This window comes from Phodopus roborovskii, unplaced genomic scaffold (genome assembly GCF_943737965.1).
Source record: "Phodopus roborovskii unplaced genomic scaffold, PHOROB, whole genome shotgun sequence".
Lineage (NCBI taxonomy): Eukaryota > Metazoa > Chordata > Mammalia > Rodentia > Cricetidae > Phodopus > Phodopus roborovskii.
Window position 1 is genome coordinate 4,821,730 of NW_026126511.1, and position 27,914 is coordinate 4,849,643.

Here is a 27,914-nt window from a genome sequence, read left to right on the forward strand (position 1 = left end):
GCATGTGCTGCCTGTGTGTGTGCGTGTGTGTGCATGTGCGCATGCGTGTGTGTGTGTGTGTGTGCGTGCGCGCGCATGCGTGTGCGTGTGTGTGTGCGTGTGTGTGGCAGAAAGACCAGGTAAATTCACTTGTTGGTCAGGGTAAACTTTCTTACTTGTGTGGGTATTTTGGCGGCAGCCTGGAACTGAAGGTGTCCAGATGCAGAAGGCTTCTTCTTGCGCCTCCTCCGGCCCCTTTGTTTAGGCTCTGGGGCAGAATTCAGTACGCAGCTCTTTGTCCTTTACTGAAAAACAGCAAATTATCTCATTATTCATTTCCCTGACCTCCCCCTTTTTATATTTACAATAAAGTTTAATTCGTGAATTATGTGCATAGAGAGATGACCAACAATAGCTAATAATGACAGAATAGTGATAATATGCTATACAGTTAAAGGCATTTAAATTTTTTGAATTATTTGCTTCTGGAATGTTCCATTTGATGTTTTTAGACCCTGGGGGCTAACAAATAAGGGTCCTGCTCAGTGCTCTTGAGAGATCACCATGTTTGGACAGCTCCTGGACAGCAATGTCTGAGAAGCCTTCGTCCTCAGAAAGCCCATGTTTATAGTAAGATATTTTTTTTTTTTGCTCCCACAGCTTTTCATGAGCAGTATGAAATATTGGGATATACACCTAATTGTAGCTAATTTTTATTTATTATTTAGTAAATGTAGGTATGCGGCTTAACTATATTATTAATTTTTGTGCTTTTAGAAAACCCATTTTCCAGTTTCCTCTATGTTTTATGGTGTACTAACTGCCTTTCTGTTGCTCTGATAAAATACCATGGCCGTCATGGGGTGGAAAGCGTGATGGTGTGAGCAGGAAGCAGAAGGAATCCATTTCATCAGTACATAGGAGACAGAGCAGGAAGGTTACAAGGTTACATACAACTCTTAAAACCCGCCTCTGGTGATGTACTTCCTCCATCAAGGCTGCCCCCCCCAAGGTCTCTTGACCCCCAAACAGCACCATCAATAAGGACCAAATGTTTAAATCCATGGGCCTATGAGGGAGATTTCCCATTGAAACCACCACACATGATTAGCGTTAACCGTCAATCTGACAGAACTAAGAATAACCTGGGAGACAGGCCCTGGTCCATGGGGTTTATCCTGATTGCCTGGATCGAGATGGAAAGACCCACCCTCTGTGGAAGGCTCTGTTCCTTGGCTTGGACCCTGGACGGTGACTGCTCCTAGTTGTGGATGTAACATGACCAACTGCTTCCTTGCTTTCCTCACACTGATGGACTTAACCCTTGGAGTGTGAGCACAAACACACCCTGACTCCCACAAGTTGCCTTTGCTTGTGTTTATTTTTTGTTTTTCAGCAACAGAAAAAGGAAATATGAGGACAGTCATTGTTTATAAGTTACGAGTCTTAAGCCTGCCAACAGCAGGTGAGCAGCCAGTTTCTCATTTGTTGGTCTGCGATAACTCTGCAAGACTTCCCCCCCCCCCCCAGCCTCCCTTTGCCTCGGGAGTGAAATACGTTGATACAGCTACCTACAGTTTAGAGAGAGAGGATGGTTCTTTGACCCGTCTTGTTCTCTTTGATGATTTTGGCAAAAGCGGCGTGACTGTGATGATAGTTTTTTTTTTATTATTGCCACCTGACATCCTAGAGCCACCTGGGAAGGGGGGAGCCTCAGTTGAAGTATGGCCTCAATCAGATTGGCCTATGGTCATGTCTAAGAAGTTGCCTTGATAGATGATAAATGTGGGAGGGTCCAGCCCACTGTGGGTGGTACCATGCCTAGGCAGATGGATGTAGGCTGTATTTAAAAAACAAACAAACAAACAAACAAACAAAAACTAGCAGGGATCAAGGGAGGAATTGTTGATCCAGAGAGCATCTCTCCTCCATGGTTTTTGCCTGGAGTTTCTGACCTGAATTCTGGCAATGATGAATTGTGACTCGGAAGCTTAAGGTGAAATAATTCCTTCCCTCCTCAAGTTGCTTTTGGTCAGAAATATATATATATATATATATATATATATATATATATATATATATATATCTCAACAGAAAGCAAATAAAAGTGAAAGTTCACGGAATGGTGAGACTTAGCTGCAAAGTGCATTGCCCTGAAAAATCCAAGAAATACGGAATCGTGTGTTCTGATCTGAACAGGGAAACGGCGCTGGACGGCTGTTCTGCAACGGTCTCCATCCCATTTCTGAGGTTGAGCTTTGTTTGTTTCGCTCGTTTTCTGTTTGTCTGTGGGCATCAAACTGCGTAGCCTCCGCCTCCCCCGTGCTGGCATGGCGAACATGTGCCATGTGCCCCTCACTTGGGTTTTTGCTGCCGGTAACACACGTGCCATGCGAGGTTGAGTCTACTGTGACTGAGCTACATTGCTGCCCTTGCCTTGTAGCGCCGGCTTTATCGGCTGCATGGCCTGAGCTATGTCTGCTGGTTGTAATGTCTTGGTGAATTAAAACTCTCTTACTCCTTTCTGATGAAAATATTAACAGTTCCCAATTGTGACTAGTGGGGTCCACTGAGCTTTCAGGGAACCTTTCAGACATGAGCCACGGGGACTTTCATCTGAGGGAGTGTGGAATCCACGACAGCCCGAGAGATTGGAACCCGTCGTGATTTTATTTCATTCTGAACCTACACTGGTATTATTTAATGCAACCGAGTTTTGAATGCCAGGGAAGGACGCAGCTGAGGTCGTGGTCTGAAAGGGCTTTGATGTCCCGCAGAAGCCTGGCTTTCCCCTAACAAGCATGAAAAGCTTGTGTGGTATGGCTCTTAGGGGATGAATATTTGTTCCTGTGGGTGACAACAGCAGGCATAACCTGTGAGTGATGGGAAGTGTCGGGCAGAATATGGATTTGGAGGGAAAGGGGTAACAACGAGTATGAAAAAAATTAGCCATGGAAATCTACAAATATGAGCCGAGAATATTCTTGCAGACCTGTCAGCAGGGTTTTACCAGTAACAGCAGGCGCATTCCCACACCCTGCAACTGGAGAATTTCTGATTTAAAAAAAAAAAAAAAATTCAATTAAACAGCCCCACAGTCAAACCCTTTTTTTCCTTACATAGGAAATCCTTCTCTCTCCTTAGCTCTCTGATTCTGTGAGGAGAGGATCCATACACCAAGGAGAATTATGATATAGGTGACTTTTAACTATCCATAAACAAATGCACGTTGGGTTTTCAGTGTAACCTGGATTAATGAAATAGTTTGGAAGTCATTTCGTTTAACAGTGTAAGAGGACACCGTGTGGCTGCTAAGGTGCGTGTGCACACACACACACGTGTGAAGGAACATGCGGAGGTCAGCATTGGCCGGCCAGGGTTCCTGAGACTGTCTCATGAACCTGGGATTCACCCATTGAGCCAGGTGGGCTGGCCATCGAGACTCAGGGATCCTGTTTCTGCCTCTCCAGCACTGGGATTACAGGCATGCTCCACGCCTGGCTCATTTTCAGGAGTTCCGGGATCCCTCTCTGCAGGCCCCCTGGAGAAAGCCCAGTGGCTGGGAGTCCTTTCCTCGTCACAGTGGTGTGAGCAAAGAGCCCCCTCCGTGTACCAAGAATGGGGGGTGCGCACAGGGGTAGGAATGCAGGACGCATCAGCGACGACAGGAGCAGAGGCTGAGGAAGCGGAGCTGTCCCAAGAGCGGGAATAGTCAAAGGTCCCTTTGGTGTGGATTGCGAACAGATCGCAGGGACAGGGAGGAGTCCGTGAGTTTCCCTTTGTGCAGTTTCTAGCTTCGTGCCAAGGGTTGTCACGGCAGTTGTGGAGGCTGGTATAGATGTCATTAATAAACCACCAAACATTCAGCTCCAAGTATTTTTTTTTTTTTTTTTTTCTTGCAGAGCACCTAGTGACTTAGGGTGTTGCACTGAGTGAGTGGTGTGAGTGAGGACAGAGCAATTGCATGTGACGCTGGATGCTTAGGTTTCCTGAAGCTGCACGGAAGAGCAAGACGAATTCTTCCATTTGTTGCGTTTTACCCTGCCGTCCTTGAGGTGGAGGCAAACCAGAACCATAAAAATGTGCGTGTCTTTTCTGCGCTCTCTGAGCCCCATGGGCACGGGCTGTGGAGGAGGTGCCGAGGCCCGGGGGGAGGGGGCCGGTTTGCGCCCCCCACACAGCTAACCCTCATGCTTTTGTATCAGGGCCAAGTTTCTGGGTTGCAGCTGCCACAGGAACAAGCTGGAATATTCCTCTTGTTTTGAACCTGACCCCTGGTGGTTTATTTACTTTTGCTGATGTCCACATCTGGTGACCTCTTCGTCCCTTCTCTGGGTGGCCAGGTGCCAGCCGGACACAACACGGGCCTCAGCTCTCGGGATGGCAACCCACAGTGTCTCTCTTCTGAGTAAACACGCACAGTGCTGCTCTGTGTAGATTCACTCGATCTTCACCTGCCCCGCGAAGAGATGCTTCTGGGCCCTGGTGTTGAATCCAATCAGGCACCGTGTCTCAAGCTAGGCCCAGAAGTCTTCGAAGGCTTTTGTGTCCTTTGCTCTTGTGTACCTTGACGCCCAGGGCAGAACAGGCCTAAGACCTGTGGTGTAAGAACCGAAACTCTGCCCTTGTGGAGGGCCGAGAATCCGGAAGGTTTATAAAGAGCTAAGGCGGATTTGACAAGCGAGGCCATTGGGTGTGGAAGGGTCTGCGGTAAAGCTGAAGTGAGGGAATGGCGGAGTGCGGGAAGGGGGGGCGGGGGAGTCTGGGAGTGCGTGTGCCACTCTGTCCCTAGGGAGACAGCATGTCCTTCTGTGTGCTAAGACGCCTACCGGCTGACCTCTCTGTACTTGTCCAATCTCCATTCCACTGGGGGATCCATAATGAACTAGAAGGGCCTCATCAGGAAGGCGTCATCGCAGGTCATAACTCTAACTAGGTGACAAGTAGTTCACATTTAACCACACTTGTGTATCCCTCTTGCTTTTTCTAATTTAATGGAACTGGGGTGACACGTACATCAACTTCCCTCTCTTACTATTCTGAGTACCTCACTCCTAGATCTCACCCCACAAGATGATTTCACAGCGAGCGAACTGCAGTCTGTACACACGCATAATTAATTTGAAACTGACATAAAGGAACATATCACCCTGTGTTTATTTTTGTCGTAAACAGTGGCTGGTACTTCACACGTATTCTCCAGCCTTTGGTTGTTGTAAGTGAATCTCGAAGCCTACGTTGCTTCTCCGTGGAGGGCAGCTGCAGAGCACTGGCCGTCCATGCTCTCCCCAGGACTGCATCTCTGCGGCATTTTTTCTATTACAAGGGCTTTATCATGCGGAGAGCACGGACACTTTTCTTAAAAATAAAAATGCTGCTTCGTGACACCCCCCCCCACACACACTCCTACTTCTTCACAAGTAATAAAACTTTGGTGCTTAATCAGGGTTCCAGATGTTTGTATGTATTTATTTATTCGGATATTTATAGTGTCTTTGTCAAGCAGCTTGCCTCCCTGGGTGCATTCCAGAAATTTTAGAAGCATACATGGTAAAACCACAAAGATCAAAGGCCCCTGTCTTGTGAACTGTCTGCAGCGTGTCGGGTTGGGACAGTCCCTAAAGTGACTTATATAAAGAGAACAGAATGAAAGCTCTCAGTGTCCACGTCGTGTTCTGTGGAGTGTTCCGGGTAGAAGCTGACGGACCTGGCGGGACTTTCCCAGAAGGACCCTTCGCAATGTAGCCTTTCCTCTCTGCTTGCAAACACCCCCGCAGTGCGGGGCCTGTAGCCTCCCCAGCACCCACAGACTGATTTCTCTCCGGTTATCGTTGGTTGTTTTGCAGAGTCTCAGGATGTGGTCCACAGTGGCTGGGACTCTCCGTGTAGGCTGGGCTGGACTCTAACCTATGACTCTCCTGCCTCCGTCTTTCAGATACTGGAGGTTAGCATGCACTATCCACCAAACTTGGTTTTCTGTGTTCTGTTGTTTCTGTCCTTGCTATTAAATACAGACGTTAACTATTTCTGCATCTCCCTTGAATAGCCATTCTGCTATACGGAACCTTAAACTGCCCTCTGCAAGTGTGGCTTTTATTTTCTCTGTTATTTTAAGAATGTGTAATATCTACACCGTCATGGGAACAGTGAGAGCTCTTACTGTGAGTGGGACCGGGAGGGAAGGACCAGTTGAGCCTGGTGGAGTCACCCAGAGTCACAGAAAGCCATGTTCTGAGTGAGAGTCCCCAGTACAGACGGCCGGCCTGAGGGGAGTCCGGCATGAACAGGTCTGGGCAGTAACGTATTGGCTGTAGTGGCTGTGACGTAGAAACATGCAGGCATGTCCCTGGCTGAGCTCCTGGCATTTTGGGTGTTTGACTTAACACTTTTCTTATGCCCAGTGCATTGCCCACCCTTAGGTCAGAAGGCAGGAAGTAACTGCACCCAGGCTACTGAGCTCAGCCTGTGGGGCTGGGGGATTCTGCCCTCTCCAACTCTGCAAGTTTGATGGGGCTCACCCCCGAGGATGCTGGCTAGCTGTGAGTAACCAGAGAGATGTAACGTTACCCGGATTCCTTTCTCCACCATTGATGCTGAGAATACCCTCTAGCAAGGCTACTGGTTGCCCAGCCAGGGTTAGCTAATATTCCCTTTTAAAGTTGAGACATCCTTTAAGTATTAATAAAATCATTTTTCACTTAAAAATTTTAAATTATGTCTGAAAAAAAAATCATATGGCTGATGTTCTAAACAGGCCCATTTCATGTTCTAATTTCTGTCCTGTTAGAACATAGACTGGAATTTAACTAGAAATAGACATGAACATTTGGAGTGTCTCAGGCCGGTAGTTAGCTAACATTTTTAAAATGTGACTTCTGTATTTTGTATCTACAAGTAATGTTTTTGGGCTCCTAACTATAGCGTGCTTTCCTGTAATCATTTGTGGTTAGTGTTTATGAAATTTATAATTGAAGTTTATTAAGTAAGTGAAAAGCCAGGCAAAATATTTTCTCATTCTAACATCAGTAGGGTTTTTTCTTTGACTTTTATTTTGTAGGTGCCAGGGATGGAGCCAGGGTCCCATGCATGCTAGGCAAGAACGTTCATTGGGATGTGAACGGCCTCTGGGTTTTTACCGGGTCCTGAAAGAACCAAGGAAAGAAACTTGAATCTGAGAATTATATATTTATAATCCTCATGCCAGTTTTTTTTTTCCTTTCTTGAGACAGGGTGTCCTGTAGCCGAGGCTGGCTTCAGACTTGCAGCGCAGCCTAGGATCCTTCTGCCCCAGCCCACAGCTAACTATGGGTGTGAACGTGATGTCTGCAGGTGCTGGGCCTGGAAACCAGGCTCTTGTGCATGGCAGGCAAGAAGCTACTAACTGAGCCACGTCCCTGCCACTCACTCTCTCTTAACTTTAGATTCTAGTGTTGCTACTACATTTTGTTGTGTGTCTTTAGGAACGTTTCTAAATTAAGTGTGAGTGAAAACATCTTACTGGGACAGCCTTGCTCACGCTGTCCACAGAGCAGGATAGCCAGCTTTGGGTGGGGGAGGACTGAGCTTTTTCTGAGTCTTGCATCTTCCCGGCCTGACCTGACTTGTTGAGGTCTGCAAATAGCTTCTGCACAGAGGAGAACATATTTACGCAGTACTTTTAGTCACTGCCTTTTAGAAATAAAAGGCATGTTCTGTGCAGACAGGAGCCTCCTGGGTACTGGAACCCCAAACGGGTCCTGCTTTTGGCCTCAAGTTCAGACAGAATAGACGAGTTACAGATACACGGAGAATGAGGGCATGGGGTGTGTGCCATTCCTTTGAGGTCACTTCTGCTTTCTCAGCCCATCTTGCTCCCTGGGCTCCATGCTTCCCTGGAGCACCTTCCCTGCTCACCGAGCACCCAGGACCCTACCTGAACCATAGCCTGGCATCACGCATCTCTTGGTGCATGCCCTTAGGCACCGTTCATTTTCTAGCATAACGTGTGTAGTGCCTCCCTGCTGCAAGTTCAAAAGCAGTCCCCCACCCCTGTCCTGTGGTCACCCTTGTATGTCTGTCTTTGTCCCCAGTTCACCGTCTTCCCCCCCCCCCACACCCACCCCTTATATTTAAAATCCTCCTCCATCTCCAGCAGCTGCTTGGCTTTGTGTTCCTGTATCACACCAGTCACCTGGGGAGAGGCCTGCTGGCGCCTCCTGAAGGCCGTTAATCGTGCTTTTGGTTATGGAGACCCACTAATTACTGGGTTCTGATGGGGCTTCCTGACTGGAGATCGTGTCGGAAAATGGGAGGCTTTAATGACCCCATGATTGTGTTGCTTTAGCCACGTCACAGTCGTCACACTCACGGGGTGGGTGGGATTCTGTTTTTTTGTTGATATTTTGCATCTTACCTTGGAAGTGTTTTCAAGGCGCTGGGAAGTGGGCACGCAGAGGGTCCCAGAATACGGGTTGTGTCACGGGCTGTGGAGACAGGAAAATTGCTGGTGTTCTGCAGAGTGAGACAGGGAACACCTCCTCATCCTCACCCATCTCCCTTCCCGCCTCCGGGGGCTGGGTGTCCTGCTCCCTCTGCCCTCAGCGGGCTGGGCCAGCGGGCTGGGCCAGCGTGCTGGCTGGGGCAGTCCTCATACAGTCCCCTCAGATGGCTGCAGCGTGGGCTGCTGTGCCTGGAACTCCTCTCTAGCCCTGGAATGATGGGGTTCGCGGTGGATTTGTTGAGTTGAGCAAGCTAACTACTCTAGTTTCTTCCCTGTGGCTGTGATAAACACTGTAGCCTAAAGCAACTTTGGGGAGGAGGAAAATGGTTTGTTTACACTGACACGTCCTGGTCACGCCATCATGGAAAGGAAGCCGGGACTGAACAGAAGCCACGGAGGGCGCTGTTTACCGCTCCTATGCTGGCTTCTGCTCTCATAGATTTCACACACAGCCCACACCCGCCTGCTGGGGATGGCCTCACCCACAGTGGGCTGGGTCCTCTCATATCAATTGTCAGTAAAGACAGTCTGTCACTGACGTGGCCACGGGTCCGTCTGATCGGGTTCTTCTTCCTAGGCAACTATGTTGTGTCAAGTTGATACTCGAGTAATAGGATGCTAACAGCAAAAGTGATGGTCGAGCTTAGAATGGATGGGTGCCGTGAACAGAATGGATCCTAGGGGAAGGAGAGGTAAAAGTCTGAATTTTTTTTTCTCTTTATTGTGACAAAAGACGACTAAGAATTTACTACGCCGCCGCCGGGTTTTAACCACGGTTGGGTGATGTTAAGTTCACGAGCACTGCTCTAGAGCCTTGACCCTCACGAGTCGTCTCCCGAACTCGGCATCTTCCCAGACTGATTCTGTCGCGTGAGAAACCCTGGCTCCTGTTTGTCCCCTGACCCAGCCTGTTGCTTCCTGTGTCTTTGAGGGTACGCACTCTAGGTGCTTCCTATAAATGGAGTCTAAAATAGATTTCCCTGTGTGAGTAATGTCTCCTGGCATCATGCGTGCCAGACCCAAGGCCAACCTTTCCCTTCTTTTTGAGGCCGAGGGTGGCTCTGAGTCTGTGTCTTCACTTTGTCCCTTCGTCCCTCGCCACACAGGGGGTTGCTTGGCCTTTTGTGAGCCATGTTGCTGTGGCCATGACTATACTGACACCTGCCTCTTGGCTTGTGTTTCTTTGGGGTGTCTGTCCAGAAACAGACTCGCTGGATCATATAATCATGGTAGTCCTGCCGTACTGATTGAAGCATTGTACGGTCTACGAAGGTTCTAGTCACTCACGCCACAGGGTAACCAAACCAGCCCCTAGTGTTTTCTGGCTTTTGGTGGTGGCCTTGCTCCTGGCTGTGGAACACAGAATCATTTCTTTAGTCGGTAGATGCCAACATGCATCTTTGTGTTCTCAGTGACCCGGAAAGCTCCGTCCCCTGAGGCAGTGGGCCACGGACTCCCAGAGCACCAGGGCTGCTGGGACCCTGTTTTGGGAGCGTGGGCGTTTTCCTGCCGCTCTCAACGTCACCTCCCTTCCAGTGCCTTCTATTTTATTGCCTTACACTTGAAATTTAGATCGAATGCAAACTGTATTCAGATGTATGCAGTTAGTTTCTGGACACGTTTTCTGCCTTCCTTTTGACAGGATTGACATAAGAAGTCTCTTTCGAGCAGTAAATTAATTTAAGGGGCACGTACCCCACCTAAATTTTGTTACATGTTAACAGCCTAGATAAGTGGATATTATAATCGCTGAGCATTCTGGCCCGACAGTCCAGGGGTGACATGGGAGACGCTACAATTGTGATAACATTCTGTCAGTCTGGGGCAAGGAAGAGGGAGAGAAAAACCCCGGGCATATTTTCATATTTGTATTTATAAGATGCCTGTGGGAAGATTGGAAATGGCATGTGGCAATCTACACAGCCAAAGGCACCGGACAGAGAGATAAGACCCTAAGGACGCTGCCTTGCAGGCCCCTGGAGGAGAGACAGGGCCGGCTGGTTAATGGGCAGTTGCGTCTGACAATACACCTCCTTCTCCAGCAAGGACGCTCTCCCCCTTAAACTCACCATTTCCTTGAAGACTGCGGTCTATTTTTAACGCCCTCATTGATGTGACGATTGGTTACAATGAGCTGTATTTATTGCTGAAGTGTTCCGTTCCCGTCCGCTCAGCAGTTTAATTCGCCTACGTCTACCCCAGCGCTGCTTCCACAGACTGTAAAACTGCTTATATTTGCAGGAAAATTTGTTTTGCCATGCTGTGTTTATGTTAGATGCCGTGTGACTCCCCCCACTCCCTCCTCCAAGTCATTTCTCAGCTTTAGCTGAGAAATAGACACATTCAGAGCTGCTAAACATCAAGGTGGTGTTGAGGTAACAGAAAGCAAAACGTAGAGATCACAAAAACCGTTTTCAGTGTTGGGTAGCCAGGTCTCCAGTGCTTTATTTTTTTTCCCTGTGGTGTGATGACATCACAGTGTTTACCTCACAGTTTATATGTGTATACCAGATCCAGTAAGCACCTAGCCTGGCCTACATTTACTGATACACTGTTATAATCTGCGTATGATTTTAATACTTTGCACACAAGAGCCAGAAACTGGGAACTTTATTTCCCATTGCTCACTATGTGGGTGGAGTTAAAATAGATTTTTCTATGAGATTTCTTAAGTGTTTCATCTAAATGATGTTATATCTTGTAAGCTTTGATGCGTGCTGATGACTGCAATTTTGAGATAGGAGCTGACAAATATGTTTGAAAAGTGGTTCTTCCTCTTCCATGAAATATCTTAGTACACACTTCCTTCTTCAACGAGGAGAAATATACTATTTATTTAGTTAGGTTTTGGGAATTTTAATTTATGTATTTTTCCCATGTTAGGGGGTGGGGGGGGCCCAGAGCTGCATGTATGTCCAAACACCCTGCCACCAAACTCTACTCCCAAGTAAAATTTCATGTTTATCTACGGGATAAAACCATCAAGAACCCAGTGATTAATTAAGCTAGGGTTCGGTCTCCCCCTCTCCCTGGTAACTAACCGTAGAGAGGAATCCACTACTCGGTGGGTTCCTCTGCAGTATTCCGGCCTAGAGGGCATTTCCAGCTACCTCTGCCATCTCTAATTCACATCCGGAGTGCAAAGGCCCTGTTTTAAATGAACAACACTTTTGTGGAACCACTGGGTGCTTGCCACACTGGGACCGGGGAATCCCAGCAAATGCAGAGCAGAGTCCCTCTGCTGGATGTGTTTTCCACAGGAAGAAATGCACTCGTAGGGCAGTTATGGGTCGCTCTGAGCAGACCTTTGTGAATTATCAGCTGAACTCAAAGTGGGTCTGTGGGTTTCCACAGGGAGCTGCCTTATAATGGGACACTTAATTTAAAAGAGCCTTGTTGATAAGAGTGGCACAGGGAACCAAAATTGTCGGACTGGTTTCTGCTGGCTTGGCAAGTTGTTTGGGTTTGCATAGCGGGTAATCACTTCCTCCTAGGGCCGCATGCATCGCCTTTGGGGGGAGGAAGGTAGCTCTGAGTCCAGGCTTCTTTGCTGTGTGAGCAGAGCTGCTGGGTTGCTGTGGTCAGCTGTCCAGCCCCGCACTCATACAGACTGGGAGAGAAGAGTTGCCCTGCTCTAGCGTCCCAGGCCCAGGAGGACTTGCGGGCCTCCCCCTCCCCACCCCCCAGGCATAGGAGCAGCTGAACACTGCATGAATCATGCCTTGAGCAGCCTGCTAGGTGAGGGAGAAAAGAATATCACGCACAGAGGTTTGATGTCTTTTTATGGGAGAACAAAAGAGTTTCGATTCTTTCACATTGAGTTTAGCTTAGCCATTGTGTGGCAAAGGAGGTTTAATGAATCATTGTTTAGCTAAGAGCTTGCCAAGTATTTGACCATTAAATAGTCTCCAGTGTGTGCAGGGTTCTCCTCGGACAGACTCTTGTTTGAATGTGATTAACCGGCATCGGATTGTTATTTAATTGCCTCTGCAGAAATCTAAGAGCAGTTTGGGTTCTGATTAAGTTATTCGATGTAATAGCATTCATCGGCTATGGGAAGGCCAGCTCAGAAGACGTCTCTCCACCAAGAAGGTTGCTGCTTGAAACTCACAAAAGGTCCCCCAAAGTATTAAAGACTCAGAATCACAAATGTAGCTTTTGCTTAACAGGATAGAAATGTCTGACAGCCAGATCTTACACCGTAAGTATCCAAGGCTTCTGTTGACATTTGTGGGAAGTTCATCAACCGGCCCCGTTAAACACTTCAGGCAAGACGCCATTGAGCCTGTGTTCTTCCACAGTATCGCTAACCCTGTCAGGGACATGGACAGGCAGAGCCCACCAGCTGGGTCACTGGGCATTTAAGAGAAAGGGGAAAGACAGACAGTGGGACTTGGGTTGGGTGCAGTTCTGTGGGGTTGGCTGACTTAGTGAGAGGGGTTGATGGCCACCCTTAGGAGGCAGGGTTTGGAATGGCGAGGCCCGCCCCGTGTAAGGGAGACACTTGCACTTGGAGAATAGGCGAGGTGGAGGAATGGAGACGGGTAGATATTAAAAGAAAGGATAATGGCGCCCCGAGGTACGCTTGGCATTTTCAAAGGAGGCCAGGGAACAGTATCTGATACTGTGGGAGAAATCAAGAAAAACGAGCCCTGGGAAACAGTGGCTGCTGGGTTTAGGAACCCATGAATTAAACTCAGCCGGGAATGCTGAGGTGTGGAGACAGATATGGCGGGCCTGGAAAAGATCCAGGGCAGGGGAATGGAATTGTAATAGTTCGGAATCCTCCGCAAGGACGAGGTGATGGTTTGACTAGGAGGTAATGTGTCTAGAGCTCTCCCTAACTGAGAAGATGCGTAAGTGAAAGCAGTTACAGTACTGTGTCCAATGCTACAGGGCTTATCTCGACTTTAAAAAAAGGAGTAATGCAGTAGTTGGAAAGAATGTGTTTTATAAACATCTTTCTAAACCCCCCAACAAAGGTCCACGCATTTTACATTTCGCATGGCGTAGCCAGCTTGGTGTAGCGTCTGTTGGCAGATCCCAGATATTAAAATGATCGCTGGAGATGGAAGTGAAGATCAGATTTGGGTGTTGGTTGATCTGTTTCCAGCACACCTTCGGTTGTTTTACATAGGGCGGGGTAGTGAGAGGGACCATTGTCTTCGAGTTCTGTCCTGTCCTGGCACCAAACGTCTTCCTGCCCTATTTTTTGAGTATTACATACAATCGTGTAAGCCTTGGAGATAGAAAGAGCTGATTTTGCGTGTCGGGGGTAGCTGCCATCCACGGTAACCTCGTCATCTAGTTGGATGCTGGCCCTTTTTGGAAGTGGGTGCTGTCTATAGCGGCTGCCATCTTTGTGGGGTCATGTTCTTCAGGCTGCTGGGCGTTTCCAGGCCTTTGTGTTTTGTCCCATCGATACTCACTTTTCTGGACTTTTCATGAGCATTTGGCCGTGAGTGACAGTCAAAGGGTGCTGGATAAGGGAAACAAACCCCACTTGGACATGCCTGTAGCAGGAGAGGTCAAGATCAGCAGCTTCCTGTTTCCTCAGCAGCCGGAGTTCTTAGATTCCTCTGTGGTCCACAGAGGCTTGTAGCTTTTCGTGAGGCCTGCCTAATTCCAGAGTTCAAGTCTGGGTGAGTCTTCTAGAGACCTGCTCTCCCGCTTTGTCCTTGGGACCTGTGCCAGACACTCTTGGAGGTGTAGCGTTGGTATTCATGGGTGAGGAAGCCCCCTGGCCAGCCTTCCTTTTTTTTTTTTTTTTTTTTTTTTTTTCCCCTCCTTAATGCTTAGAAAAGCATTTAATAGTTGCTTCGGAACCAAGACGCCCCAGGTGACATGTGGAGTGTTTGTCATCCCTCGGGGTAACTCGCCATCAGACTTCCAGGCACAGGCAGCTGGATCAAATGGCCAGGAGTTCAATGAGGAGGAATGGGAGCCCCTGGGCTGAGCTACCCAGTCATGAATTCCTTAGACCCTCTGCCTACAGCCATTTGTTTGCTCCTCGTTAACAGGGCCTCTGTTTGAGGTGGAGTTATTTTAAATGGTTTACTTCAATTATGGTTACCCAAGAGAGGGTTCCTGAAACTCTTCTGACCAGGAGCGATGGCCAAACACTGCTGCCATTAATCCATCAGCAGGGCAGGGCTTCCCACAGCACGTCTGTTCATAACCATCCGTGCCAGGGTAATGCCTGCCCAGCCTGACACCGTGCCGGCCGGCTCATTCTTCCCAGAAGGTTTTCAGTGGAGCTTGCGGAAGTGTGCTGCAAAGCGTGTCACGGATGTGTTGACAAGAACACGCCTTCTGAATACTGGGTGTGAGTGCAGCTTGGCACCCTCGCAACTTGACGTTAATTGAGTTAAATTCTTCATCTCAAAGTGGCAGCTGCCTGGTCTTTAAGTGGGGCAGCCACTTTGTCGCAGTTGGGAGATGGTGTGTCTGCTTTGTGTAACAGTCTCTGACGTCCAGTGTCTGGCCTGTGATGGTGTGAGTGCACTCAAATGACCACAACAAGGTCTTAACATCCGTTCTGCGTTGTTACAAGCACTTTCCGCCAGCTTGGTCCCGGACCCGCGTCAGCCCCAAATAACACACAGAGACTCTGTATTATCTATAAAGCCTGTTACTAGTGTTTCTTATTGGCTAGCTCTGTCTTAAATATTAACTCATTTCTAACAATCTAAGTGTTTCCTCGTGGTCTTGGCTTACCGGGAATGCCGGGCCTACATCTCCTTTGCCTGCCACATCTCCAGAGAAGAGAGAGACTTCCTGTTTGTCCCTGCTTATATTTCTGATTCTGCCCAGCAAAGTCACTTCCTGCCTGTCTGTACAGACCTCCAGACCTCTATGGTTAGCTCGCGGCAGTATCTTCCCAGCTACTGCCTGGCCAATCAGTGCTTTATTCGTCAACCAATAAGACAAACCTATTTACAGAATGGCATCTCCCATCACTGCAGGGTGAGGCTGCTGTGTGAATTGGCAAAGGTGGGCTTGGTCTCTTGGGCCTTCTTCTGTAGATCCTATCTGACTGTCCCCAGCCAGCTCAGAGGTATAGAGTGTCCTCCCATTCCAGCTGTGCCCACCCCTGGCGGTTGCCATCCTTGCTCCTTACAGACACAGCTCTGAAGAGCTGGAGTGAACTGCATGAATGAGACTTCTTCCCGACTGCGGGAAGTTTTAGTGGAGATCCCCAGTAATTCATCTTTCTCCATTTCCATTCTGTGCTCAAGTCTGTCTCTGTCTCGACAAACCGCAGGCCACACGTTGTCTATCATCCACGCAAACGTGTGTTCTGAGGGATGTCTTTCCACCTCCTCCTCTGTGTCTCGAAGATCCGTCAAAGCAGAATGTACGATCTGGGGGTTATTAGCCGTGAGGTTGGTCTTCCATGCCCCCTTCAGCTTTGAACTCCTACAGTAATGGGTAGCACCCACACGTGCCCACCGCTCCTGAGCTCAGCAGTCTGCTCCCGCTCGCCCTCCATCCCGGTCTGTAGTACCCTGACCTACGCTCGAGGTCCTGAAGACGCAGTCACCCATTCATGGCTTCCTTTTTGCGGATAGGGAGTCTGAGTTTTCACTGAGCTTGGATGGGGGGGGTCCACCCCATCATCGCTTGCTGTTGTCACAGGAGGGCGAGGACCCGTGTGGCCGCTTTGTTTCACATCTTTGGTCTTTGAACCTCACCGTGGTGGTGGCCAGCTCTGAGCCAGGTTGGAGGACCCCCGAGGCTCCTGTTCTGTGCTCCCCGGGGCTGGCTGAGCTTTTTTCTAGAGTGTTAAAGGAAGTGTAGGCTGACCCACTTTTTAAATGTCTACTTCACCGCGCATGACCGCAGCCGTTCTGACTGGCCCGATGACTCGGCAGGGCGCGTAGTGCTGTCTGCCTCGGACTGACCTTTGTCCAGCCACGTTGCCCAGGGCACACAGGTCTCACGAGAAGGTGGCTCATTCACTTGTTTTCCTCTAGTCGACCTACCACTGGCCACGGTCCCACGAGAGACCACCCTCACTCACCCTCGACGGGGCACTTCTGCCTTCCAGCTGCCTGTGTTCTCTGTAGGTTATCAGTGGAAGGTAAACTCTCTGACTCTCTCCAGCACCTACGTAAAAGCCTGCTGTAGCACTGGGCCCCTGGGAGCATAGGAGGGTTGCTGTCCATCCAGTCTGGCTGAATCGGCGTGCTCTAGATTTAGTGGGAGCAGCTGACTCCAAAAATAAGGTGAAGGGTCCAAGTTAGACGTGGGTGATCCATGTAAAGATAAGGAAATTTGACTGTGGGAGAGAGGTCAGAATTCTAGCTGTGAGTCTGGTTGCAGGTCATACTGTACAATCCGTTTCTAAAAATGTAACCCTTCATGAATTTGTATTTTGGAAAGAAGTTTGGTGACATCTCCTGTGAAATTTTCTCTATAGACAAGACAGAAAAGCAGAACAATGTGGGAGGGCTTCGTGGTGGCAACTCGGGCTTCGTGGTGGCCGGCCAGTCCGCATTGTCCCTTACTTCGTACAAAGCGCCGTCCCTGCCCCGTGTGTGTGTGTGTGTGTGTGTGTGTGTGTGTGTGTGTGTGTGTAGGTCCTAGCGATAGAATTTGCGGGTCAAAAGGGTTACACTCTCAAAGTTGTTCATCCATTCTGCCTTCCCTCCAGTCTGCCTGTGCAGTACAGTATTAGAGTAATACGGATTTTTCTCTGCCCGCATTTATCCGTTGCACCGGGTAAGGGGTTTCGGGAGAACAATTCCTCTCAAGTGTAACATGCTCCTTGCATGTGTTCAGCCCCTTTTCTTCCCTGTCTCTCGCTCCTCTCTGGCTTGTGTGCGTCTTTCCCGCAATCCCTCTGCCGCGTCTCACATGTATGGCTTTCTAAAATATGCGTGCGCAATCTGGATCCGCAGATGAGAAGAAAGAAACATTTATCTGAGTCCGGCTTACTTCGAGTAACATGGTGATTTCCAGTCGTTTCCATTTTCCAGCAAACTATAATTTCATCTTCTTTATGCATGAGTAGAACTCCATTTCATGTAGTGTGCCTCATTTTCTTTAATCACCCGTGGGCTGATGAACACCCGGGCTGATTTTACATTTTCTGTTTTGGCTTTTGTGAATAGTGAACCCATCAACGGGTGTGCAGGTACCTGATGTGTTGAGTAAGAGACCTTTGGGTATCTTACCTTAGGAGTGTTGTATTGGGTCAAATGGTAATTCTGGTATTGGCCCATACTGATTTTCATAGTAGCCAAATCAGTTTACGTCCCCAACAGCAATGTGTAAAGGTTCTTGCCCTCCCTGCATCCTCTGCCAGGATTTTCTCCTAACGATAACCGTGTGACCGGAATCTTAGTGTATTCCAATTTTCATTTCTTCTGCAGCTAAAGAGCTTGGGCATTTTTCTTTTTCTTCTTTCCTGGCCATTTGTATTTCATCATTTGAGAACTGCCTATTATATGATCCTATTAGCCCTTTATTATGACTTCTTTTGTGTGTGTACATGTTCATGTATGTGTGAGTGGTACATACGTATGTGTGTGGATCCCGGAGGCCAGTGTTGTCTTCTTCATCATCACCATCATCATCATCATCAGAAAGGTCTTTCACTGATCTTGAAGGCAGTCAATTCAGCTAGCCTGTCTGGTCAGTGAACCTCACAGACTCTCTTGTCTCTGCTCCGCAGTCTGATGAGCACACGCTGTGGAGCCCGTGTGCCTGAGTGCTGGGGACCTGGGGCCCAAACTCACTTTACTGCAGGAGCTGTCTCCTCGATTCCAAGCCCAGCTGTTGATCTGTTTCTTTGGGTGTTAAGTTTTTTTTTTTTTTTTGAGTTACTTATATATCCTAGGTATTTGTCCTTTGTCTGAAATGCTTTAGAGCAGTGGTTCTCAGCCTTCCTAACACCAAGACCCTTCACTACACTTCCTCATGCTGTGCTCCCCCCCCAACCATAACGTCATTTCATTGCCACCTCATAACTGTAATTTTGCTGCTGTTATGAATTGTAATGTAAATGCCTTATATGTGACCCCCCCCCAAAGGGGTTGTGACCCACAGGTTGTGGGAAAATGGTGCTGGAAAACCGGATGGATATCCACATCATTAGAAAGAGTGGAGGTTAAAAGTCCTTCATCAGAGACCCCCAAACCGACAGAGGAAAGAGCAGAGGGAATTCGAAGTCGTGGCCAGACACAGACTCTGAGAACAGCCGCGGTGGCTCGGGAAGTAACACACAGTTGACACGTAGGGACACATGGAAGGGTTTTGTGCAGCAAAGGGAATACCAGGATGAAGGGACCCTCCGCAAAGGAAGAAGATTGCTGGTGCAGGTTGATTTTTTTTTTTTTTTTTATAGTGTGTGGCCTCTGCAACCCTGGTCATGGTGACTGCAGGCAGAGGCCTGTAAGCAGTCCCCGTGGGTTGCGCTTGACTCCTGCCCAGTGGCATCAAGTGGAGGACCCAGCCAGTGACGGCACCTGTGGCGTCACCAGGCTTTTTGTGGGGAAGTCTGGGAAGGCTGCGATTGAGTGTACCGGGGGCTGTCATGTCAGGAGAAGTGAGTAGGTCTGGCCCGGCTGGCAGAGTGTGCGGCTGCAGCATCTGAGTGTTGTGGAAGGCAAGATTCGCTGTAACCTAAGCAAGCAAGCAAGTCGATCATGACAGAACAGTTTGAAAGGGGACTGATTCCCACCGTCGCCTTCCCCTGACACATTCCAGAGGGGACCACATGTCACTGGGATGAAGAGGCGGGCTTAGAGTTCATATCCTTGCGGCTGCTGAATGAATGCTTTCGCCCACAGAGCTGTATTTTCCTAATGCATGTCTTGTTTCTTTGCGAAGTTAAAAACCCGTAGAATGTATAGGGGAACAGTAGTAGATTGGGCCTCCATGGGATCCTCAGACTCTGAGACTCTGTCCTGGCTATTGGATAGAATCGGCATTATGACAAGGAACTTACTCCTGAGTGGCGTGCTCCAGAGCCTGCCTAAAAGTCACCATCCCACCTTTCTGTTTCTTTGCTTCCCTGCACTTGCTAAAAGAAAGGTGCCTGGCATCGTGACAGGGTTCTCTCACACCCATGGGCCCGTTTAATCCTCAGGACAAGTCTCTGAAGGAGGCGTTATTGAAGCTAAGAACAGTTGTCACTGAGCCTGCCAAAGATATCATGAAAATGACACTTTCTAGAGCCTGCGTGTCCCCAGTCGGGGACAGGAGAGTTGAGACGTGCTTGTGTCTGATGTGTGCACCCTGTGCTTCCCGGGAGAGCCAGGTGCTCTGGGAGGATTGCAGAGGCGATGGATGCTCCGTCCCAGTGCTGGCAAGAGTACACGCAGGGCCTTGTGTTACATCTGCACCGTGGCCTCCCAAAGCATCAGCCAGAAAATAGCTCGGAGAGCTGCCTGCCTCAAAATAGAGTATCTACCTGTCTGTCCATCTGTCCATCCAAGCATCCATCCATCCATCCATCCATCCATGCCTCCATCCATTCCTCCATCCATCCATGCCTCCATCCATTCCTCCATCCATCCATCTGTCCATCCATCCATCTATACCTCCATCCATCCATCCATCCATCCATCCATGCCTCCATCCATCCATCCATCCATCCATCCATCCATCCATCCATGCCTCCATCCATCCATCTATCCATCCATCCATCTATGCCTCCATCCATCCATCCATGACTCCATTGTCCATACATCCATCCCTCCTGTCTCTGTGTATTTAATTTTTAAAACTATATCATTCAAATAATAGATGCTTGCTAGAAACCAGTTTTGACCGGCGCCCACTGAAGCCTTCGCCATACACCATTTCTTTGGTTCTTCTCACAGGAAATGCAGTGGATGGTAGAAACTGCTCTTTAGTCGTGAAGTATCCTATCTGTTTCCCTTCCCAACTTCCCTGCTGCCTCCGTGGGTGCTCAAGCCTGTGACTGTCCCCCCCCCCCCCTTGACACCTGTCTGACAGTAATGACACTGTCCTTACAGTGTTTCCTGTCACTGGGAAGCGTTCTGAGGTCTCCAGGGACAGGAGATCCAATGAGCCATCCTAGGGATAAAACACAGATGTTATATTTACGTTTAGAAGAATTAATTATCGTGGTTAGAGAAAACCTAGTATCGCTAATATCACAATTGGAATTCAATAATTTCTGTGTTTGTCATTTTTAAAAATCTACCTGTTTTGCACTTGGATTGACATAAATATGAAGAACATTGTCACGAGTTCTTCCCATTTCCTGTGTGTGTGTGTGTGTGTGTGTGTGTGTACGTTCATATGTGTGTATTTTAAAAAAAATCTCTGTCTAGCACCATTTGGTGGCATTTTTATTTCTCTTTAGCTATCACCCCATATCCATTTTTCTTTGCCACTGACATTGGCTTATTTTGTATGAATGCCTAATATATTAAATACATATGCATTTAAAATATTGTTTTGATTTGTTTGCAAGTTGTCTCTCTTAAAGGTTCTATCTGGGGAGATGTGTAATTTCTCATATCCTGTGCTTGCAGGAAGAATTTTAAATCGTTTCTCCAAAGACATTGGACACATGGACGACTTGCTTCCCTTAACGTTTCTAGACTTCATCCAGGTATGGAAAGTAGTATCACGTTCTTAAACGCAGAAATGAAGGGCCTGTGTTTTTCTTTATCTTTTCCGGGGCCTTTCCACGAGGGAAAGGGGGAGGCGTCAGGGCTGTGGGGCTGCAGATGTGTAATGTTCCCTTACAAAAGGCCATGTTTGTAGAAGGAAGGTGTGGTCATGATTGGGAGGCTAACTTAGCGTGAGTAATACCGAGTGTAGGAGTGGCTGTGCATTTGTGTCAGGGTTGGTTCATGGCAGCTACATGCTGGTAAGTGGCTTTCCGTCTGCCTCCCAGGTATCTGGCGTGGATTTGATTTACTGTGAACACATTTCATAATATAGAAACAATCACCTCTCACGGAAAGATAGCCCAGATTAACTAAATTATGCATTGTATTGCCACAAAGGGCAAATATTTACTGCACGGGTTTTTTTTTTTTTTTTTTGGAGGGGGTGGGGTAAAAACCAGGTGTGGTTTCTTACAAAGAACAGATTAGCAATAATAAGGTGAAAATAATACTTTGTTAGCAAGGACAATAGAAGAGCGGTTATTGCAGATCCTGAGCTTTAAGTGCAGGCATGTTTAAGCCAATAATAGGAGCACAGGATCAAAGTCTTCTCAGAAAATGTCTTTTTTGTTTTCCTAGGCAACTTTTCTTTTCACACATTGATTGCTATGTCTTAAGGTGTCTTTACAGAAAAAAACAAGAATCCCACAGAAATGCCTTCTTTGAGCCTGTTGTTTTGTCTGTGAACCTGAGGTCCAAACGAATCATGTTGGGTCACCTCATCCCCACATTCAGTGCTGTTGCTCCCGTGGGGTTTTTTTTTTTTTTTTTATATTATCTGTTTTGTTTTTCCTTTCTTCTGTCATTGAATTCTGTGTACTCTTCAGTGACTCAGGCAGGGGATCTTTTTGTTTTCCCCCAAGCGTTTATTTTGGAGAAGAAACGCGTCTATCAGAAGCTATGCTCATGTTAAAATCTCAGCTGCCTGAGGCTCGCTCGCCGTGAGACTGCACTATTTCCTCTCTCCTGCCTGACTGCCAGTGTACAGCTTGCACGCCAAGCTGCAGGCGGGTAGTGGAGGCGTCACACTGGGGTCTTCAGCCACGCCTGAGTTTTGCTGGGCCCGCTTCCCCTTTACTTCTGTGCTCTTCAGGCCCAAGCTCAGGTTCATGTTTGGAGTCACTGGTATAAAGAACTGGTTGAGTACTTAATTTAGAAAATTAGCTGTGTCCATATATATATATATATATATATATATATATATATATATATATATATATATTTGATGTATGTATATATATCAAATAGTTGCACAGAAAGGGGGCCCAGGCTCTCTGGCTGCAAGCAGCATGTCCCATAGGTGGGGACATTGCTTTCCACCTGTCTGGAGCTCACAGGTGGCATCTTTGTACCTCAGACCTCAGATGAACACACCAGGCACTTTTGCTTCTGGGAACCTATTTTTAAAAAAAAAAAAAAAAAAAAAAAAAAAAATGTGTCTTACTGGGTTGAGCTATGTAGGGAAGCAAACTTTCTCTACAGGGTTGTCTCCCCCCACCCCATAGAATACAGGTGACTTTACCCACGTGTTTTGACAGAGATTATTAATTACTTCTAGAAGAATTTGCAAAGGGCTCTGTTTTCCCCAGGGCCTCGAGCTAGGCCAAGGTTGAGTTTTTCCAAAGCTGGCTGGCCCAGGGCGTGGTTAGCCGAGTGAGCCTTGCCAATTAGAGTCCCTCGTGAGGATTTTTTGTTTCACACGTGGAGGGATGTTCTTGATGTGTGTCTCTCGATTTCGGTGTGAAGCATTCTCAGCCTCCCGCAAGTAGAGAAAATCCTCGTCCCTTAGTACTTCAGCATAACCTGATGTCTCAGGGTTTTCAGCTGTCATCCACTCACACACTTAACTGCTGTTAACTCCTTTCGGTGCCGGACTGGGCAATTTCTGGAGTCTACCAAAAAGGCGACGGCTCTGGGTGCTATTATTCCCTCCCCCTCCCCCCAAGGAGTCTCACATAAAGGATAACTCACTTATCAATTATGGTGCAGCTCCCTTGCCACTCAGTTTGTTTGCAGGTGTCTCTTATCAGAACCCTGCCTCTAATCCTTTCAGGAAGGAATGTTTCTCCTTTTAAAAATAGTATTAGCTAAGTATAAAAGCCCTGACCCCCCCCCCCCCGCCTTTGTGGCTGCCTCTTTGAGGGCCGCTTCCCAACATTCATTGTTTAAACGGTTGTCAGGAGGAATCAAGTGAAACTTAGTAAACGGCGGCGCTGCTCCATCCGACCATGCACAGCCTTCCTGGGGAGGGTTTGCATCTGACCTCGGACTGGCCGTCTTCTCGGAGGAATCACTGCGATCATTTTGAAGTATTTGGTGCCTGCTGCTATATGATCGAGCGAGATTTTTATGGAACACACACACAAACACACACACACAATAATGAATTTAACCTACCCTCAAAGAAAGGCCAACAAAATTCTAAATGTAAATTGATTTTTTTTTTCCTTTTTAAGCCAGATAGGACTCTGTCAGTATGCGCAAACTGCCCAGTGGTGTTCTGGGACTCTTAATGGAATCATGTAAACTTAAAATAAACACTATTATGGTAAGCACATAGAATGAAAACTAATTTTCCAAATCAAATACATTATATTCAATTCATTTTCCCCAATCAACCAAATGTTTAAAACCTGTTAGTTATAACAGCAATCTCCCGGAAATTAATTAGAAGCCTATTAGCTCTGCTAGCTGAGGCGGATGGCTCGGGTTGCTCCTTCCATTTCTAAACAGTCTCTAGAATTAAAGCACAGGAAGGTCAAAATGACAGGCGGCCTCACCCCCCTTATGGCTGGCCTTACCCTGGGGCTTCTGGGGTGTGGGTGGGCGCTTGAGGGGTGCTTTTCAGAACCTTGTGTCTACTCTGCCTCCATCCTTTAGTACATTTGCAAACATTTGCTTTAGGAATGTAGCTCTCCTGACCTTGCACTCCTGAGAATTAGCTATCGCACAAACCATCCAGGCCAGGAAAACATTGCCCTTCCACAGTGGGATCCACTCCCTTGCATGGACCCCTGGGGTGGATGGGATTTCCCTCATTCATCCCTGAGCCAGGTTACTGGGTTCCCTTGAAGGATTTTCTTAGCTTCTTTCAAAATTGGCCTTAGTGGCAAACTTCCTGTCTGTCTGCCTTTATTCCTAACATCGTTAGCAAACCCTGCCTCTGACATCCGGAGGCCATGGGTCTTGATGCCTCTCACCAGACCCTGGAGGTGGTTACAGCTCCTCCTATGTACAGGGAGTTTCCCAGGATGCTCTTCTGCTCAGCTTGGCTGGGCAGGTGAGTTCAGATGGAGCTGGAGATGAGACAGTGCCTCTGGGTCTCCAGGGAAGTGAGCAATCACCCAGCATCCTGCAGCTAGAGTGAACATGGCGGCATGAGTACTAAGGCACTGAGGGAAAATCCAAGTCCACAGTTAAATCAACAGAAAGCCAAGCATGATTCAGATAGAGACTGCTGCTCGGCCCCTAGTTCTTCCTGATAAAGGACATGCATCTGCCCACGCTTTTCTGGATAGTAAGGTCCAACAGCTCCAGAAGTAATAAGGTAATGACATCCATTCGTTCCTGTAGACTATTTAATCTAGAGCCTGTGTGCTTTGTCCCCTTTCCTCAAAGATGGTGACACTGTAGTTGGTTTTGTAAGTCAGTTCAGAGCTTGAGTTTCCAACTGGGTGCGAGGCTGAGGAACTGAGGGGAAGGGGCCTGAGGACAGGACCCTTCCTTCGTGGCAGGGCGTGTCTAGAGTCCACGTGCTCTGAGGAAACCAGTCAGAAGTCTGTGCAGAGATGTATCGTGCTGCCCGTCGGATGGCTAGGTGGAGGAGGTTCTGTCTAAACCGTGAACAAAGTTCTAGGCTACATAGAAGTCTGATGTTGTCCCTCAGGCTGGCATTTCTGTGTACGTGGATGGGTATGCAGTGTTACGTAGGACACAGCCAGTTTTCAAAGTTCGAGTCTCTGATTGCTGCCATCCATCCATCATTGTGAGGAGTTTGAATGGAACAGGGGTAAGAAGAGAAGTCTGAGGTTAGGCTCTTGGTGGATACACATGTGCGTCATCCGTGAGTAGACTGACACACTTTTAACCGCCAAGATGTTGCAAGGGATAGAACTTCACTGAAGGGTGTTTTGAATAAAGTACAATACATGATTGGAAACACTAATATAAAATACAAAGCTCTATTGGAGTTGCCAGTGCCTGGTAACATACGTCTGGCTTAAAAAAAAAAAAAAAAAAAGGTTGTTCAAGTGTGTTTCTTGTAAATTGCAACCACTTTGAGTATAAACGGGTTTTCTAAAGCTAAGTTCTCCGTCAATACAGAATAGTTTCCTGCAGGTTAAAACTACATGGTGTTACAGAAATAGGACTCACAATGGCAGTGTCATCTGCCCCTCTGTTAGAGCAGGAGTGTGACCTTCGGAAGATGATTGTATTGGTCAACTAGCTGTGTGTGTGTATGTGTGTGTGTGTGTATGTGTGTGTGTGGCCTGAGGAAAGGTGTGCTGCACAAAGCCCCTGTTCATAACTGAGGAAGATGAGGGAGGCTGACAGGGAGTGTCCTGAGTTTTTAAAGGATGTACTGAGCGTCAAGTGTGCTGTAACTAAATTTCTGATGATTCTCTTTGGGAGTGACATGTGATAAAACTCAATCACTTTAATTATCACTAATGTGTTCAGAATACTTTTTCTGGTCTACTACCTTCTCATGCCCTTAAATGAAATCTCAGGTATTGCAGGGAGCATTTTGTGATTACAGGGAAACCTGCCTGTTACTGGCCCTCTCTTCTGTCTCCTTTGCTGCCCGAGCCCCACCAGTGCTGTGAGGAACAAACCATCCCTGACTTCTGAACGCGGGCAGCAGACACCTTTGTTCTTGCTGGAAATATCGGTATCTCGGCAGATTCCTGCAGTTCACTAAGATTTCTCCCCTGAGCCCAAGAATTTAATACATTGTGGTAGATGAATCTGCTTAGCGGATAACAGATTATAGACTCCTGAGGCCCGCCTGGGAATACCCAGCTCTGGAGCAAGGATGTGAACCCATAAACACACATGAATACAGGGGTGTACCCATAAACACATACATGAGTACATGTGTGCACCCATAAACACACACGATTACTCATGTGTGCCCTTAAACACATAAGTATATGTATGCACCCATAAAAACATATGAGTACAGGTGTATGCCCATAAACATATATGAATACATGTGTGCATCCATAAACACACATCAATACACATATGTGTCCATAAACACATACATGAGTACATGTGTGCACCCATAAACATCCTCAAGGAGCAATTACACTGTCTTCTTCACGGGACCTTCCCACAAAGCTGTAGCTTGGGGGACTGTATGCAGAAAATGCTTCTGGCGGGGCTGGAGATATGCCTCACTTGATAAAGAACATGACACACACACACAAGAACCCAAATTCAGCCCCCTAGAATTCATATGAAAAAGCCAGGCTTGTATCCCAGATGCCGTGAGGTGTAACAGGGAGTCTCTTTGGGGCTTAATGGCCAGCCAGCTTAGCCTCGCCCAATCAGTGAACTATTCTTATTTCTTGAAATAAGGCAGAAAAGGAAGGTGGCCAACATTAGCCTGTCACCTTCACACACGGGCACACATACGTGTTGAGGAATCAACTGCCGAGTCACCTTTGAACCCCAAGGGCTGACTTGCTAGCTTTTACGTCTGGTTGTTTTCTTACCTCTGCCAATAAGTGGTCCAGCTGGGTCTTCTGTGTGATTCACTCGCTGATTTCTCCTCCTGTCTCGTATGGTTTCTCCGTGTTCCTCTTGCAAAGCTGGTGAAGGCTCTGCCTTCCCTGGCTGATGCTCTGCCCCACAGTCACCCCATGAGTCTTACTGAATTTGTGTTCATGATGCCTGTCATTGTAACTTGATAATGGCATACTTACCATCCAAACTGGTAGAATATTTAGGAGTAGCTTGACAGGCTGAAAGATTTGGAAAGACTCAAGGAGGACTTCTGTAAGACTAGGTGTGGTGGTGCACACCCTTAATCTCAGCGCTTGGGAAGCCAAGGAGGTAGATCTCCAAGTTCAAGACTCCCTTGACTACCTAGCTAGACTTTGACTACAAACCCTGCCAATCCCCAATTAGACATTCATTTTCCCCTGCTGCATATAAATTGGGTTTGGGTGGTGTCATAGTTACTATGCTGTTTCAGTGAAGGAACACTGGCCAAGGAAGCGTATAGGAGATGTATAGCTCGGGGTTGGCTTACAGTTCTAGAGGTTCAGTCCATGATCATCATGGCAGGAAGCTTGGCGGCAGCAGGCAGGCAGACGCCGTGCTGGAGAAGGAGCTGAGCGCTCCCATCTGATCTTAAAGCTGAGGCAGAGAAAGGCTGGGCCTGGCGTGGGATTTCAAAACCTCAAAGCCCATGTGACTCGCTTCCTCCAACAAGGCCACATCTAGTCTGTCCTAAATAGTCCACCTACTGGGAACCAAACATTCAAATATATGAACCATGGGGTTATTCGCACTTAAAACGCACAATGGGGGTGGAAAACGGGGGGGGGGGTGTACTGGAGGAATACAGGAAGACCCAGTGCAAAGAGCTTCCCAGTGTCATATAAGTTGTAGAAGACCCGACATATACAAGACTACTCAGGAGGCAGAGACGGGCAGATCTCTGTGAGTTCAAGGCCACCCTGGTGTACTTAACGAGTTCCAGGCCAAGCCTCTACATGTTTTTAAGTTAAAGCAAAGCTTCAAGGTTTTATTATTGGTGAGTTGGCCTTCGTTCTTTGGTCATAGCTTCTGGG

At 47.7% G+C, this 27,914-nt stretch overlaps 1 protein-coding gene across 1 annotated transcript in view; it reads left to right on the plus strand.

The window, feature by feature from the left end:
• Abcc4 (ATP binding cassette subfamily C member 4) overlaps window positions 1-27,914 on the plus strand; it is a 174,255-nt gene that overhangs the window by 89,539 nt on the left and 56,802 nt on the right. Inside the window, exon 20 of the mRNA XM_051195225.1 lies at window positions 20,971-21,050. Within this exon, the coding sequence (XP_051051182.1) occupies window positions 20,971-21,050 (80 nt within the window). The remainder of the gene's footprint in view (window positions 1-20,970; window positions 21,051-27,914) is intronic.